Source organism: Protomyctophum parallelum (assembly GCF_964188405.1).
Source record: "Protomyctophum parallelum genome assembly, chromosome: 13".
Lineage (NCBI taxonomy): Eukaryota > Metazoa > Chordata > Actinopteri > Myctophiformes > Myctophidae > Protomyctophum > Protomyctophum parallelum.
This window is the reverse complement of record NC_139708.1, coordinates 22,846,001-22,857,384: the sequence shown is the minus strand read 5'-3', so window position 1 is coordinate 22,857,384 and position 11,384 is coordinate 22,846,001. Positions and strand designations below refer to the sequence as shown.

The 11,384-nt window shown below is 45.9% G+C and overlaps 1 protein-coding gene across 1 annotated transcript; it reads right to left on the bottom strand.

Annotated features, from left to right (window-relative positions):
• Positions 1 to 1,960: 1,960 nt before the first annotated feature.
• Positions 1,961 to 4,650, bottom strand: LOC310868553 (coatomer subunit alpha-like; the record flags this gene model as incomplete). The annotated part of the gene is given in 2 exon segments (XM_083779013.1): positions 1,961 to 2,034; positions 2,037 to 4,650. Coding segments are annotated over 2 exon segments (2,688 nt in total).
• Between the last annotated feature and the right edge of the window lie 6,734 nt (positions 4,651 to 11,384).

Genomic DNA, 11,384 nt, shown 5'->3' with positions numbered 1-11,384 from the left:
GAGACAAGGGCATGCATTCCTATGGGTGAGGGTCGAGCTGCGCAGAACGGTCGAGGAGTCAATTCGCTGCCCACTAAGAGTTAGGGAGGAAGCTGCTTACCTTGCCTCTATAGTAAATACGCCTCTGACGCCAAAGGTGATTGGCCGGAATGACATTTATGATGACTTGATTGGCTGAGTACGGGATGTAATGTATGATGATGTATTGTATACATGAGCACTAGATGGCAGGCCAGAACCTAGTGGTGGTATAAATATCACACCCGTGTGAAGTGAGGGACGCTCCTTATCATCATACATCATCATGCATCATCTCATTCTGGCCAATCACAATTTGTGTCCTCACCTGTCTTCAATGTTTGCGTTTACACAATGTTTGTGTTTTACACTCAATGTTTGTGTTTTAAAGCTGGCCATTCATTGTCAATGGCATTCAATGTTTGTGTTTACAGTTCTTTACACAAACACTCAAAGCTGGCCATTCATTCTCAATGGCATTCAATGTTTGTGTTAACACAGACCCTAAAAGCTGGCCATAGGAGGGGCTAGCGCCCCTCAATAATGTTGTGCTTAGGAACCTTTGTAGGTAGGAACTTTAGTTTGGTGGAAACCCAGTTGAAGGACACTTACAAGCTACACACAGGAAGTTAAGTTTACTGGAGTATTGTGTGCAAGCCCCAAGCCCTCAGAACGGCATTGAAGCTGCCACTACCCTATACTGGCCAAAGTTGAAACTTCAGCACGTTCATGGAGGTGGACGGACGTTCAGTGACGTCATGTGCGTAATGTGTGTCAACCCTGACCTCAAATTTCAGACCGCTCACAACTTCCGCTCGCTCGAGCCATTGAGTTATAAATAATGGTACTTCCGGCAGTCTTCCGGCTGCTTCAAACTCCACTGAGCAGCTTCCATTGAATTCAATACCGGGGGACGGGGCTGTCGCTCCTCGGTCTGCACTCTATCCTTTATAACTCTATGGCAAGCCCCCAGAGCGGCTGAGAAACATTGAAGCCACCGACTGTAGTGGTCAAAACTGGAACTGCAGGCGGGCGACATACAATTTAGGCATTTAGCAGATGCCAATGCTGCCTCGGCTTCAGTCATGTTGCACAACATTCACAGCTCAGAGGTCTCGTTCTGTCTTAATTCTCCACAAATCTCTGTGATTGGAATTGTACTATAATCAGCAGTGTCAATTCCTTGTGCTTATTGTGTTTAATTGTCTAGTCAAAGAAGTTATCAGATTTAGACAAGTGAGGCTGTGTTGGAGCTACTGGACACAAAACAACCCGGCCTCTGTATCAAATATAAATAAGCTATATTTCAAGGCAGCAATGTGTGTCGCTCTTCCATGGCCATGGGCCATAGTGTAAATCACTTGGCATAATGTTAAATGGATAATGGATCTCTTATAAGGCAATGGCAGGTGGCACGGTGAATGGTTGTGACACTTGTTGGTCAACAAACACTATTTCCGTACTCAGACGGAGACACAGCCAGGGACACACATAGCTGTCTATAGGAGTGGCTAGCACCTGAACCTGAACTTCTGGACCTGAACTTCCTGCGTACTAGTCTTATTGGCAGGTGGTGACTCAGCTCTCAAACTCAGCTAGCAACACAGAATTTAGAATACTAAGCAATGTGATATAATAGTGTGTAGAAGTGTTCTACCAACTGTGTTGGCTCTGTTTATTTGCACCTCCTATGCTCAACAACCTGGTAAACTATTAATGTTACAAACTCATCCCTAGACCCAAAATGTTTCGTAACAGCCGCATTCAGCAAAAGAAAGAAAAAAGAAAGATTAGATCCAAGACAACTCTACAGACACCTAAAGAGCGCGAGAGAGAGAGATTATTATTATCCATACATGGGCCTAAAAGGGTGCAAATTCCGTCCTCAACTTTTTACCACACAATTTCTAAAATGATTATAGTTATTAACCTTTTATTAAGATTAGATTATAGCTCGCATATCCAGCTCTGGAGGAAGGTCCAGATCCTCCACTACCTCCCAGCCTCCTCCCTCACCACTCCCACTTCCACTTCAAAACCATCCTTGGCATCCACATAGTTATCTTCATCTTGAAGTTCCATATCATCTCCCCAGCCTTCTCCAGGACAATCTATGTTCAGGTCGGCTGCCATTTGTCCTGCCTTGCCTTTGACTGTGATGTCTCCCTCAAAGAGGCCCTTGGAGACCTTACGAAGAGGCCAGTTGGTGTTCATGGGGTTGATGGGAGGAGGGGGCTGCAGCAGCTGAGCGTTAGGATCCACATCTGGCAGTGTCTCCTTCTCTAGGTTAAAGGTCTCTTTCAGGGCCTCAGCCTCTTCATCCATTCCATGAGTGGCTGCAGTCAGATAGGCCAGAGACTTCTGTCCACAGTCCTTAAGGATGCGGACTCTCTCACTAACATCTCCCAGGCACAGAGCTGCCTGGTAGTGACCGCTCATGTCCTTCCTGATGTTGCCTTGCGTCATAATCTTGCGCAATTTGGCCAGGTTGCCGGTGATGAGGTAAAGTAGGGTGAGCTTGTTGTAGTTCTTGGTCTTCTTGTAGCACATTTCCACTATCTGGTAGTGTCCCTGGAGTAGAGCCGCCTCGCCCAGACGCTCCCAGCAGCCACACCCACTAAGGGTCTTGGCTGCCTCCAGCGCCACCTCGATGTTTCCACACTCCAGAGCGAGGCTGAAGCGGGTCTTCTCATCCTTGACAAAGTGAAGTGCCACATCGGGGTAGCCCTTCTTCTGCAGATAGGCTATGATGGACTGGCCCACCAGCTCAGCGTTACGTACCATGTGGAGCACCTCCTCGTGTTTGCGGTTGACCAGGGCCAGTTTGAAGTGGTACTCTGTGGGATCAATCTTCAGGACGCATGGTCGGCACTCCCGGTCCAGGCAGTACACCCTGTTCCCCGTTACACGGGTCACATAGATGGTCAAGTCAAGAGTCTTGATGGTGCCGTGGTCGCCAGAGGTGAGTGCGTATTTGATGTGGTTGGAGGTGGTGTAGATGAAGACTCCGCTTTCATCCCAAGCTCCACTTTTCACCCGGATCTTCTCATGGATGTTACATAAACTCTTGAGTTTATGGTTACAGATCACGATGTTGTGATCAGCCAGCAGGGCCACGTGGCTGCCGTCTGCACTCCACACCACATACTTGACGTTGGCAATCTTGACGGTGGCCAGCGAGCATTTCTGTTGCACATCAAACAGCTTTATGCCATCTACGTCACACAGTAATAACAGAGAGCCCATGCCGGCATAGAAAATCTCCTTGCAGCCCGGTACCGGAACCATCTTCACTATCTCGTTTTTCAGGTTCTTAATCAGCAGTGACTGCATGTGGTCCAGGACAGCAAATCTGTTCCCAGTGACCCAGACAGCTGTTAGACCAGAGGATCTCTGCCCCTGAGAGGTGTCGGGGTTCTGCGAGTCACTCTCTTTGGGAATGGAGTACAGGTCATAGATACTGCCCTCCGGGGTGGTCGCCCTGGTGCAGAGCAGCACAGCGTTCTCAGCATGGTTGTAAGACATGTTAAAGACGGGGAACTTTGACCCACCGCGTAGCTGCATGATAGACGTATCCTTGCTGGTGTTGAAGTTGAGCCGGCGGAGGAAGTGATCCTTGACATAATACAACATGTTACCGTAGACGGCATAGGCCGGCCACTCGCGCTCCAGCTTAAACACCAGCATGCCATTGTCATGACCAACAGCAAACAAGTTGAGGTTGGGGTGGGCCGCAATGACCCAGAGGCAGCCATGGTGGTCGTTGCGGAAGGTCTGGACAGCCACCCTCTTGGCCATGTCCCACACCCTAATGCTCTTGTCTTCAGAGACAGACAGGATGAGCTCCTGGTGCGGGTAGAAGACTACAGAGGACACGTTGTCGTAGTGACCACAGCACGTGCCCAGCACCCATGCCATGGACTCGTTCATCCTCCAGATTTTGACCTGCCGGTCATCGGCTCCGGATACAATGAGAGGCAGGCTGGGATGGAAGGCTGCCCAGTTGACCCCACAGTCATGACCCTCGAGAATACACTTTACAACCGGACCCGAGGGTACGAACAGATCAGGGCCAGAGTCGCCGCACGCCTTATGCTCCACTGCACCGGGAGACGGGTACTCCTTCATCAGACTGGAGATATCCCACACACGCACGGTCTGGTCCAGACTGGCAGACACCACCAGGGCCTCGGAGGGATGAAACTGGGCACACATTACATAGTGGTTATGGCCGTTCAGAAGGCAGACCTGGGTTCTGGACTGCCAGTTCCAGATACGAACGGTGCAGTCATCCGAGGCACTCAGGATCCAGGGGCACTTATGGTGAAAGAAGGTGGTTCTGACATAGTCCAGGTGTCCCAGTAGAGTGAAGAGGCAACGTTTCAGGTTGTAGTTCCAAACCTTAATTTTGTAGTCATCTCCTCCGGACACAAAGAGAGGCTGCTGCTTGTGAAAATCAATTCCTCTGACAGGACCGTCGTGCTCGTTTTCAAACGTGTCAATCAACGTGCCCGTCTGATAGTCCCACAGCTGGATGTCACCATTGAGCAAACTTGCAATAATCCAGGGCCTCTTGGGGTGGAAACTTAATCCTTTGACCCTGGCTGACTTCTTTTCAAATTTAGTAAACATTTGTGACTGATCAATGGTGGGGTCGATTCACAAAGTCCACACCTGTCTCGCTCCGTGACCCCGTCTATCTCTTGCTCCCAATCTCAGAGCTTATGTATGGGGATTTCTATTTGTTTAAATGTCTGCTACACCTTATAATAGACTGACCAGAGCTCTGTTCTGACACAATACAAACTATTGTCATGTCACTATTCCACGTGTCACGTCACGCCTCCATATATGATCACGCCTCGTGACACCACCATATATGGCCATCTCCATATATGAAGCAGTCTGCCGTCACCCAGGCGGATGCGTGCACGTGACCCGAGGTCGCTTCTCGCCCTCAGGGCGTCTTACTGGTAGTTAGATGTGCATTTGAGGGAAAACCATGACGAGACTAGTCATGCCGCAGCCTACCCAATAGTGAGGTGCAGTGATTGAACCCACAGTTAAATCACACCTGTGTGAAGGGCGCTCTTATCATCATACATCATCATGCATCATCTCATACTGGCCAATCAGAATGCCTGTTGTTGCCGGTTAGCGTATTTGCTCGTTTACATATGACGTACATTTTCCCTTAAATGTCAATTGTAATTTACGTCATATTTAGTGGAATTTTGACCTAATTTCGCAGTTCATTGTCAATGGCAAATCTTGAAACATGTGGGGACAAAAGCTGCATATAGGAGGCCCTCTAAAAATCACACCTGTGTGAAGTGAGGGGCGCTCATCATTATACATCATCATACATCATCTAATGAACAACTGAATTTATGTGATTGTTTAGCCGATCTGCTCGTCTACATATGGCGTACATTTTCCCTTCATTGTCAATGGCATTTAATATCTGTATTGCCACAAATTTACGTCATATTTGAGGCACATATGACCTAAATTCTCATGTCATTGTCAATGGCAAGAGATTGAGTCGTGTGGGGACAAAAGCTGTATATACCGTATAAATCACACCCGTGTGAAGTGAGGGGCGCTCTTATCGTACATCATCGCCAACTTCTTACTGACAGTTGAGAGTTGAAAACCTCCTACTGTATATTTATATACACAACATATCAATCAGTTTGTCTTACGCAATGTTTGTGTTTACACTTTGGCGTAAAATTACGTTATCGTCATCGGAATTTAATGTTTGTGTAGGTCAAAGCTTGTGGACACATACTAAAAGCTAGCGCCTCTCAAAAACAAAACCATGTTTTCTTTAGATATGTAGTGTGTGTAATATTTCTTCTTAGCCATTGCTAATCCACCGTTTATTTATGTCCCAGCATTCGGCTTCGGCTTGGAGTTTCCATGGTGCTTTGCAGAGCATATCAAGTTCAACACGTTGTGACAACTTGATTGTTTTACCAAATTTGAACCATTAATCAAAACGTTAACGTTAATATCAACAATATATATGATATAACTTCCCAGACTTCTTTTGTTGTTGTTTGTAAGTAGCGCCTACTTCCTTACTAAAGTCACGTGACCCAAGGCATGCAGGCTCCCACTGGCCCGAGGGGAAAACAAGGGGAGTCATTGCAGCTGGGACAGCCAATCGCCAGGTCCACTGGGGGATTAGTGATAACCATACCCGAGCACCGAGACATATGGGAGCCGCTCCGAAAACACCCGGGTAAACGGAACCGGAACTGGCTCCGGGTTGGTTCGGACCACTGGTATTTTCGGATCTCGGGGCTTACCCGAGGACCTCTACTGTATAGCCTCGATACCCAGGCTTTCATTTCGTCTGCGCGAAAAATGAAAGCCTGGATTTACGCATGGGCTGCACTGGCCTAAAAGTGGGATCGCTCCAAATGATGTGACGTCAGGGCTCTGAGCGGTGTGCACCCCTCAAAATAACACAGTGAGGAAATCATTACCAGTGGAACTTCAAACGAGGCTATGCAAGGAAAATGAAGAGAATGGCTGAAGAACCCACCACACAGTCTAAGAAAAAAAACCAACGTGTGCCGACTCTGTGGAAATAACTTTGACAGTCCGTTAGAATGGTATACTCCAGCAACCAGTGGTTTCTGCTTCTGGTCGACACAATAACAGTGCTGCACTGGGGGGGAGGAGAGACCGGGGCTGACGGACAGATCGGTGAACCAATCAGGGTGTGCGCAAATCTGAGCCGCGGCCCTCCCACCTAGGCCAGAAGGGTCTAGCGTTAGCTCAGGCTACTACTGTATAGTCAGTGAAGGCTAATTTGTACTGCAAAGTACAAGCTCCCCCAGTTGCCTTTTCCCTCGAGCCTAAAGTGATTTAGAAAGCTGGTGTGTTATGTTTATTGCCTTTAATTCTGTGTTTATGACATATCCCTATACCTCTCTCTGCTCTCTTCCTCCCCCCTCTCTCACGCCCACCTTTAGCGAGCATACCTGAGCAAAGAGATTTGGTGTGGCACACCCGTTAGGCGATGCTCAGCCAATACCAGCACAGAATGGCACACCTTCCAGCCAATCACAGTGCCATACATGGGCATTTTTCGACGCCTCAAAAGGGCGCCAATTCCACCCAATTTTGAGGACGGAATTGGCGCCCTTCATACAGTATATAAGATACGAGAGATTGCATCTCTTGCATTTTCTTTCTGTCGGTATAGGTTTTGGAGTGCGTAGCTGCAGCCGCGAGGTACCTCCAGGAGGACCCGGTGCCCGGGTCCCTATAGTGTGGAGCGATGGAGCCGCCCCTCTTTGGGAGCTGCAGAGCTAGGCCACGGATGCCCCGAGCCCATACCGACGTGACGGAGACGCACAAGATGGTGAGTGAGCAGGTTACTATGGCAACCCCCCCCCCGTGTGTGTCTCCGTGATGAGCTTCCATTTCACACAGCGTGGGAGAGCGGGGTGGAGAGAGAGAACCCGCGGAGAGCGAGGAGAAGGGTGGAGAGACCATCTGAGAGGAGGAGAGAACAGACCCTCGATGTAGGTCTAGCAGCAGGGGACGGAGAGCGGGGAGGGAGAGAGGCACGGTCTGTCCACGGCAGACAAAGGGAGAAGTGTTTGAGGAGTGATGAGGGTTGAGAAGGATATGGGTGAGACCAGTCCCAAGGTGTGAGGACAAGGGATCAGAGAGCATGGAGCACAATCGCCTTAGCCTCGCGTTGCGATACTATTATACCACGGGGCATACTGTATGCATATGCAATAAAGGGTGGATGAAGTCTGGCTGCACCAGGCTATACAATCGCCTTGCAAAGAGAGCACACACAATCTTTCTTTAAATTCATAATTTTTTTCCTTTGATGCATGACTTATAGCTGCACTCTGCAACTTTCATGCCCTATACCCAGGTTTCGAACCCGGGTCCCCCGTGCATGTGCTGACATTTTCCCAACTGAGCCGAGGCCATAGAGCACACCTACTGTATACTTCTTATTTAATTTAGACCTTTCATCACGTGTCAACCGGTAGTGGTCCTACCCTACCGCACAGGACCCACAATTTCCCAATAGAAGAGCAGGGAGATCAAATACAACCACCGCAATTGTGTTTGATATTATTGTATTACTGAGAAAACTGTTGCGCCTTTCTTCGTCCTTTTTTTCTCTTCAAACTTAACTACGGTAGCGGTGGTCTCAAAAACATAAGGAAAACTTTGACTGGAAAAGACTCGCTCACCGTATAGAAAAAGAAGTAAAACTCCTTAGACTGAGACTTAGAAAAATATATTTTCTTTTATTTTATCATGCTGTGCTCATGGTGCTCTGTGCTCATGGTGCAATTAAAAAGCACAAGATATTATTGTATTACCATACGCTACCATATATTACAGATTTGTCAAAGTAACATATTCACCAAAAAAAAGAGGTACATAATGGTTAGATTTAAAATAACCCTAAAACTTAAATCTACACCACAATCTATGGACCATTATCTGAAATCCCAGTTGAAGAGAAATTTGTATGTGAAAAAATATAGCTGCACAGCAATAACAGGCACTTAAGTTTCAACAGGCATAGCCTGAGCTAACGTGTTAGGTTTCTGGTCTAGAGGGGCGGGTCGCGGCTGAGATTTGCGCACGCCCTGATTGGATCTCATCGATCTGTCCGTCACCCCCGGCCCCTCCTCTCCCCCCTAGTGCAGCGCTACGTCACATCATTTGGAGCGACGCCCACCCGGAAGGGTTGACTCCCACTTTTAGACCAGAGAGGCCAATGCGTTCCTCCAGGCTTTCAATTTTTGCACCAACAAAAATGAAAGCCTGGTACCGAGGCTACAACAGGCATAACTCATGCCTCGTCTGTCTGTTTGGGGTACGAACAGCTGCAATACCGCTGGGTGACCTAAAGTGGCACTGTTGAGTGCCACTTTAGGTCTTTCTTTCTTTCCGTCTTTCTTTCTAATTTAGCGGGTGTCAGTGTTGCTGACGGGTCTCCGTGGAGACATGGATCAGTCAGTCTGCGTCAGTGTTTCAGGAGTTAAATCTTATCATGTTTGTGAGTTGAGTGTTTATCTGTCTGTGTATTAGTCAGTGTGTCACTCATATAGAGGACGCTGGGGGTGAAGCCTGAATGGATGGCTGTTAGTTATCATGTGTGCACACGCTAGGGCTGTCCCCGACTAAGGATTTGTATAGTCGACTGATAGATGAATAAATTAGCTGTTAGTCGACTAATAGTCGACTAAGCAAAAAAAAAAAAAAAAAAAACCTTTTTTTCTTTTTTTTTTCTTTTTTTTTGCCCCAAAAAAATTGTATATAAAAATACAATATTTACAAAAATATACAAAAATATTGTATTATTCCACTAGGTCTGTGGGGGACATAAACACATTTGAACATTCTGACTGTTCAAATCTTTCTTTTTAACAACTGAGAGGCTTGTCATTAGCCAGATTGAGCACAGCAGGTGAGATTGAGATTCTGGAGTCTATCAGGCCAGCACACTGTGCGATTCAAGTCACAGGTAGTGGCACATTGCCACACAGGCAGACACACTCCAGATGCACATTGGAGATTTGAACAGTCAGAATGTTCAAATGTGTTTATGTCCCCCACAGACCTAGTGGAATAATACAATATTTTTGTATATTTTTGTAAATATTGTATTTTTATATACAATTTTTTGGGGCAAAAAAAAAAAAAAAGAAAAATCTTTTTTTTTTTTTTTTTTTTGTCGACTATGAGGTGGTCAGTCGACTGAGACCCGTTCCGATCGATTAGTCGACTATTCGACTAATCGAGGTCAGCCCTAGCACACGCATGGCTTTTGTTTGGTGAGAGAGCAAAACATGCTCACCAAACAAATGCCGTATAACAGGAAGATCGTGTCAAAAGCTTTAAAGATCACAATGAGGCTTCATTTACACATATGTTCAATGAGAGACCAGGGGTTTTCAACCCTTTTCATATCAAGGCCCATTACCATTATGTATTCGGCATTTGAGCCACAGACCACCATTTGATGAGATATAGCCTCTCGGAAACAAGACTAGAGATTATTTTGTGATCATTTGGATAAGATTTTGTCCACAATGAAAGACAACAAGCAAAATTACAATTCTTCTATACGTTCTCTATTTGTGTAGACTTCTTGTAAATTAAGTAATGCAGATTAGTTAGAGAAAATGTGCTAAATGTGTGGCGAATCTGCAAAAGAAAATGCTTACCACTAGCGTGTTCATAAAGGTGTCTACTATCACATATAAATTTGTTCCAACCCAACTCCCTTGGGAAACTTTGTGACAGCTGCTGAAAGTTGGGGTACCATAAATATCCAATATAAGGCAAAATTCCCAAAATTTCATTATGCTTTAAAGGGTTAGTTCAGATTTTTTGAACTTAAGTTGTATGAAATACTTGCCATTAATATAGTGGTTGCAACTGTATTAATTGATTGCCCGAGTCCCGGGGTGGGAGTTCTGCTCTGGTTTTGGTCAATATTAAGTAGTTCCGGTCATTTTGTGGGGGGCACTGGGGGCCACGCAGTAAAAGTAAATTAATCCACAAAACTAACGTAATTTGTATTGTTGAACTATTTCTAAAATATTAGTGCGACTTTCGTTCAACTTTGACCCCTCTATCACATGGAACTATCTTTTGGGGCGTAGTGATATGGACACAAAAAACATAGTTCCGTGTGATAAAAAAATTACGAAAGTTGCACTAATATTTTAGAAATAGGTCAACAATACAAATGACGTTCGTTTTGTGGATACATTTACCTTTACTGCGTGGCCCCATATGCCCCCCACAAAATGACCGGAACTACTTGATATTTCACCAAAACCAGAGCAGAACTCCCACCACGGGACTCTGGCAATCAATCAATACAGTTGCAACCACTATATTAATGGCAAGTATTTCATACAACTTAAGTTAAAAAAATCTGAACTAACCCTTTAAGTAGCATGTGACATGTCAAACTAGGGGGTTTTCATGATGCTGAATCCACTCCACTAGTTTTGCACGAAAACACTCCTTGGGCTAAATGTGGCCATAGCCAAATGTGCTGACCTCATCAAATTTGTGATGACGGCATTTTTAGGCGAAGGAGTGTTTTTGTGCAAAACTAATGCTTGCAATGGATTCAGAATCATGGAAACCCCCTAGTTTGACACGTCACATGTTACTTAAAGTATAATGAAATTTGGACATTTTTGCCTTATATTGGATGTTAATGGTATACCCCAACTTTCAGCAGCTGTCGCAAAGTTTCCCAAGGGAGTTGGGTTGGAACAATCTTTTCTGTGATAGTAGACACCTTTATGAACACATTTATGAAGAAAGCTAGTGATAAGCATTTT